General features: G+C 52.9%; 1 protein-coding gene across 1 annotated transcript in view; it reads left to right on the top strand.

The window, feature by feature from the left end:
• Positions 1–764: 764 nt before the first annotated feature.
• Positions 765–6,861, top strand: part of FBXL17 (F-box and leucine rich repeat protein 17) — a 623,040-nt gene continuing 616,943 nt past the window's right edge. The window contains exon 1 of the mRNA XM_066603043.1: positions 765–1,425. Within this exon, the coding sequence (XP_066459140.1) occupies positions 850–1,425 (576 nt within the window). The 5' untranslated portion in view covers positions 765–849. The remainder of the gene's footprint in view (positions 1,426–6,861) is intronic.

The following is a 6,861-nucleotide window of genomic DNA, read 5'->3' as shown; positions in this document are numbered from 1 at the left end:
CTGGTGTGGCGGGATTATTTGGCGCTCATATAATCTTATTATTGGTAATATTGGTCTTTGTATAATGGGACTTGTATAGTGTCAGTATAGCGGTAATTAGACCGGCCATGATGATTATAGTGATACTATGTGCGCGTGGTTTATTTTTCTTCACTTTTACGAAAGAAAAAAAGTTGCAACTTTTTTACTCTGAAAACAGGCCTAACACCTTTTACTAATGTGCCCATGGATTTAAAAAAGGCGCAGGAAGGTATCCATAGCTTTTAAATACCTCCAACTGTAGGTATCACATTGTTGGTAAAAGTCCTGAGATTAGACTGAAACATTGCACTAAATTTGGGTGAACAAATCATATTCTTTATTGCATCCTGGAACGTTGGGACATTTCATCCTTACTTATGTAATACATATTTACAGTGTACAAACATTACACAAGATTAGTGTCTACGGTAGAATGTAATACTACTCTAAAACCCAAGGGGGCACTGTGCTTGTCATGACACGGTCCTTTTAATCAAAGATTAGTTCCTGTAGTTCTTGAGGACAGACGTAGCCGCCATGTTTAAAGAGGGCAAAGATAAATGACAGCTAACGCACATGCTTATAACTGGCCCTAAGAATTTTAGTCTTTACCAATATCAAATATGGCCGCAGACAACAGTACGTAACGTGCGGGGTGACGTAAGGCAGCGTTCTCACTCTAGCCAATAGCAACAGTCCAATTCCGAGTGACGTGTAGTGTTGTGATGACGTCGGAACGGCGGTAACGGGGAAAGCATTGGAGTGTGTGTCAGTGAGTGAGCCGGGACATTCCGCCCCGGAGTCCTCCGCTCGGCTTGCTGGTCTCTTATGGGCAGCTTCCTCTGTAAGCAGCGCCGCGGCCCCGCTCCTGCCCGAGCCCAGAGGAGGAAGAAGCTGCCGCAGCACCGCCTGCTCCGTGCACCCTGCATGCTGTGCTTCCTAGTGCGGGAGCCTGCAGCCAGCGAGCCGGTGTCCCCCGCGCCACGTCCAGCTGCCCAGGACTGTGCCCACCTACTGCTGCTGAGCACCTGGCAGGAGCCGGGCGCTGACTGTCCGGCCACAGACATGGTGTATAAGCGGAAGAACAGCGGAGACAACCCGCAGCCCGGCACCCCCTGTAAGCTGCCCCGCTGCTCACCCCCCGGGGGGCACACTTACCCCTCCTGTGCAGGAGACCAGGGGCACCCCAGCAGCCAGCCGGACCCAGCACTGCCCTGTACAGAGGAGCTGGCACAGCAGGATGGCATGCCCCTAGCGGAGGAGGAGCCCCTAAATATGTGCTGCCCTCCATCCTACCTGGGCGCCTCTCCTCCCCAGACACTCCAGGAGGCTGATGCTGAGACCCCCAGGGCGGAGGAGGAGCCCCTAAACATCAACCAGCTGCCGCCATCCCTCCTACTGAAGGTGAGAAGTCCTCTCCTGTCCCCAATAAGTGGCATCTCCTCCTCTGCAGTGTTGTAACTGTGGCTGAAACATTGTTGCCACGGCCAGATACAGTAGAACACATACAGGGGGATTCTGATGGTTTCCATGGAGCAGGTAAGGGGCATTTAGTGGCCGAACTGCTTCGTCTCAGGATGCAACCAGACAGCGCTGGGCGGACCCCATTGACTATAGTGGGATCCATTCAGTTTCTGCTCAGCTGCCCACCCTGTAGACGGAAGAACTGATTGCAGCCGTATTTTGAACCGAATGTGTGGCGGATCCTCCAGCCAGAGCTTCCAACGCAGATGTGAGGGTATCCTCAGAAAGACTGGTCGAAAAGTAGAGAATTTCTTTATACATGAATTGATATACAATAACCAGAATGACATAAAAAGATAGAACTCATCAAGTTTTTATTCCACCTTACAGATATTCAATGTGGGCACCGTTGGTGAACTAGATGACCTAAGTCAACATATCTGCGCTGCAGTGGAATCAAGAACACAAGGATATGCCGCAACACACCTGGGCAGAACTGGATTACCGACTAGATGTCCGCTGTGTCGCATCGGACATCTGTAGGGTGCAATAAAAGCTGGAAGAGTTCTTCTATCTTTTCATGTCATTCTGGTTGTTTATCAATCCATATATGTAGAAATTCTCTAACAGCCAGAATGACATAAAAAGATAGAAGAACTCTTCCAGTTTTTATTGCACCCTACAGATGTTTGATGCGACACAGTGGACATCGATAATCCAATTCTACCCAGATGTGTCCTGGCATATCCTTGTGTTAAAGATTCCACTGCAGCGCAGATGCATTAACACAAGGATATGCCGGGACACATCTTGGCAGAACTGGATTACCGACCTGATGTCCACTGTGTCACGTCAAACATCTGTAGGGTGAAATAAAAACTGGAAGAGTTCTATCTTTTTATGTTATTCTGGTTGTTAGAGAATTTCTACACATATTAATTGATAAACAACCAGAATGACATGAAAAGATAAAAGAACTCTTCCAGCTTTTATTGCACCCTACAGATGTAAAGTGCGACACAGCGGACATCTAGTTGGTAATCCAGTTCTGTCCAGCTGTGTTCCGGCATATCCTTTTGTTGTTGATTCCACTGCAGCGCAGATATGTTGACTTAGGTCGTCTAGTTCACCAATGGTGTCCAGATTGAATGTCTGTAGGGTGCAATAAAAACTTGAAGAGTTCTTAAATCTTTTCATGTCAGTCTGGTTGTTATGTCAATTCATGTATAAATTAATCGGCTTTACTTTTACACCAATCAGGATTCCTGTCTATCCCCAGCCTGCTGTCAGTGTGGACAGTGCTCTTAGTATTGTAGTGGTAGCATGTAGCAGTATCGGCTTTCAGTGCTCTCCACACTGCCAGGGGGCCTTGGGATCAACTGGGATACTTCGTATTCTTGCTCTTCAGTGAATTCTGCTCATCATTTCTCTGATCAACTCTGTGTACCCTCTGTTATACCTGACCCGCCACCCTGTGTACCCTCTGTTACACCTGACCCGCCACCCTGTGTACCCTCTGTTACACCTGACCCGCCACCCTGTGTACCCTCTGTTACACCTGACCCGCCACCCTGTGTACCCTCTGTTACACCTGACCCGCCACCCTGTGTACCCTCTGTTACACCTGACCCGCCACCCTGTGTACCCTCTGTTACACCTGACCCGCCACCCTGTGTACCCTCTGTTACACCTGACCCGCCACCCTGTGTACCCTCTGTTACACCTGACCCGCCACCCTGTGTACCCTCTGTTACACCTGACCCGCCACCCTGTGTACCCTCTGTTACACCTGACCCGCCACCCTGTGTACCCTCTGTTACACCTGACCCGCCACCCTGTGTACCCTCTGTTACACCTGACCCGCCACCCTGTGTACCCTCTGTTACACCTGACCCGCCACCCTGTGTACCCTCTGTTACACCTGACCCGCCACCCTGTGTACCCTCTGTTACACCTGACCCGCCACCCTGTGTACCCTCTGTTACACCTGACCCGCCACCCTGTGTACCCTCTGTTACACCTGACCCGCCACCCTGTGTACCCTCTGTTACACCTGACCCGCCACCCTGTGTACCCTCTGTTACACCTGACCCGCCACCCTGTGTACCCTCTGTTACACCTGACCCGCCACCCTGTGTACCCTCTGTTACACCTGACCCGCCACCCTGTGTACCCTCTGTTACACCTGACCCGCCACCCTGTGTACCCTCTGTTACACCTGACCCGCCACCCTGTGTACCCTCTGTTACACCTGACCCGCCACCCTGTGTACCCTCTGTTACACCTGACCCGCCACCCTGTGTACCCTCTGTTACACCTGACCCGCCACCCTGTGTACCCTCTGTTACACCTGACCCGCCACCCTGTGTACCCTCTGTTACACCTGACCCGCCACCCTGTGTACCCTCTGTTACACCTGACCCGCCACCCTGTGTACCCTCTGTTACACCTGACCCGCCACCCTGTGTACCCTCTGTTACACCTGACCCGCCACCCTGTGTACCCTCTGTTACACCTGACCCGCCACCCTGTGTACCCTCTGTTACACCTGACCCGCCACCCTGTGTACCCTCTGTTACACCTGACCCGCCACCCTGTGTACCCTCTGTTACACCTGACCCGCCACCCTGTGTACCCTCTGTTACACCTGACCCGCCACCCTGTGTACCCTCTGTTACACCTGACCCGCCACCCTGTGTACCCTCTGTTACACCTGACCCGCCACCCTGTGTACCCTCTGTTACACCTGACCCGCCACCCTGTGTACCCTCTGTTACACCTGACCCGCCACCCTGTGTACAGAGCCCTGCATATGCCTGACTACATCCGACCCGCCACCCTGTGTACAGAGCCCTGCTTATGCCTGACTACATCCGACCCGCCACCCTGTGTACAGAGCCCTGCTTATGCCTGACTACATCCGACCCGCCACCCTGTGTACAGAGCCCTGCTTATGCCTGACTACATCCGACCCGCCACCCTGTGTACAGAGCCCTGCTTATGCCTGACTACATCCGACCCGCCACCCTGTGTACAGAGCCCTGCTTATGCCTGACTACATCCGACCCGCCACCCTGTGTACAGAGCCCTGCTTATGCCTGACTACATCCGACCCGCCACCCTGTGAACAGAGCCCTGCTTATGCCTGACTACATCCGACCCGCCACCCTGTGAACAGAGCCCTGCTTATGCCTGACTACATCCGACCCGCCACCCTGTGAACAGAGCCCTGCTTATGCCTGACTACATCCGACCCGCCACCCTGTGAACAGAGCCCTGCTTATGCCTGACTACATCCGACCCGCCACCCTGTGAACAGAGCCCTGCTTATGCCTGACTACATCCGACCCGCCACCCTGTGAACAGAGCCCTGCTTATGCCTGACTACATCCGACCCGCCACCCTGTGAACAGAGCCCTGCTTATGCCTGACTACATCCGACCCGCCACCCTGTGAACAGAGCCCTGCTTATGCCTGACTACCTCCGACCCGCCACCCTGTGAACAGAGCCCTGCTTATGCCTGACTACCTCCGACCCGCCACCCTGTGAACAGAGCCCTGCTTATGCCTGACTACCTCCGACCCGCCACCCTGTGAACAGAGCCCTGCTTATGCCTGACTACCTCCGACCCGCCACCCTGTGAACAGAGCCCTGCTTATGCCTGACTACCTCCGACCCGCCACCCTGTGAACAGAGCCCTGCTTATGCCTGACTACCTCCGACCCGCCACCCTGTGAACAGAGCCCTGCTTATGCCTGACTACCTCCGACCCGCCACCCTGTGAACAGAGCCCTGCTTATGCCTGACTACCTCCGACCCGCCACCCTGTGAACAGAGCCCTGCTTATGCCTGACTACCTCCGACCCGCCACCCTGTGAACAGAGCCCTGCTTATGCCTGACTACCTCCGACCCGCCACCCTGTGAACAGAGCCCTGCTTATGCCTGACTACCTCCGACCCGCCACCCTGTGAACAGAGCCCTGCTTATGCCTGACTACATCTGACCCGCCACCCTGTGTACAGAGCCCTGCTTATGCCTGACTACATCTAGATGTTGGAATTGCATAACCCTATATTCACCCTCTGTGGACACTAGGCCTCCTGTCCTCTTGCACGCATGGATTCCATTGTAGAATCCCGCAGTGAAATCCATGCGTGCTTGTGGCCATGGAGAGGGAAAATGCGTTGTACTTAGCTCTCCGGACGCTGCGGGGTCTCCTCAGTGCAGGCTGGATCTTCTTACTTACGGCTGGCGGATTTGCTTGGCGCGCCGGCAGCGTGCCGCGGGCATGAGCCCGGTCATACTATTTTCTTTTTCTTTTTTTGAACTCCTGCTCTCCCGCGTATCCGTGGCACAGCATAAAAACAGCTGTGGCTGTGCCATGGATAAGGATGGCTTCCTTAGGCTTCAATGGAAGCCGGGGGAGCTGTCCGTGCGGCAGATCCGCAGCAAAATGGAGCATGCTGCGATTTCTTCCCGTGTGTGTGACCCACATGCTTTCTGCTGCCCTATGGATGCTAATGCATCCCTATGGGCAGCAAGACACACTCCCATGCAGGGGCCACGCGCAGATTTTATAAATAAATGGCCCAATGTCCACATGCAGATAACAGATGTAGAGCCCAAAGTAAGGGCGGCTTTACGTGACCAAATTTGCGTGTTATACGCCGTGAAGATAACCCACTGATTTCATTTGGTTCATGCTCAGCAGTCTTTCTTGCACGCACATTACACAGCATGGTGTATTTTTGTTCTCATTTGCGCACCAAAGGTCCCCACGGAGGTGTATGGGAGGTGCGCAAATACGTTCCCAATACCTGCGCAGTACGCTGCACAATTTCTTGGGAAAGAGAACACATCTGGAACTCGTTAGGCTTAATAGCTTTTAAACTCATGGAGTTGGTGTATCCCGTGCCCATGTGAATTGCACCTGCGAACGCAGTAATTTGCACAAAAGCACATTGTTTATGGAGTAAATGCGCTGCGCTTACGTTCGTGTGAAGGGGCTCTAAATGAGCTGGAAGTACAAATGTGGGACTTGCTTAGCGTTTCGCTTTGTTATATTGAATTCCTCTCCCTGAAAAATTTTTGGGGTAAAAGAAGGTTGTACCGCGGGTTTTTCAACCACTGCCCAATTTTTTGCCTCTACTGATGCCTTTCAGTTTGCCCACTGATAGATTATCGGTGGTGTTGATCACCATCCTGTTAGATGTGCAAACCTGAGCTTCTCGTCTGAAACAAGATATTGATGCCCTATCCCATAGATGTGAATATGTGCAATACCAGCTGCGGTGTACGCCTGCTCCCGGCTCAAACACAACTCTGTACCGACAGCGACCGGCCCTGGGATCAGCTGATCGGCCGGATCCTGATG

The sequence above is a fragment of the Eleutherodactylus coqui genome, chromosome 5 (assembly GCF_035609145.1).
Source record: "Eleutherodactylus coqui strain aEleCoq1 chromosome 5, aEleCoq1.hap1, whole genome shotgun sequence".
Taxonomy (NCBI): Eukaryota; Metazoa; Chordata; class Amphibia; order Anura; family Eleutherodactylidae; genus Eleutherodactylus; species Eleutherodactylus coqui.
This window is presented reverse-complemented; position numbering and strand designations above follow the sequence as displayed.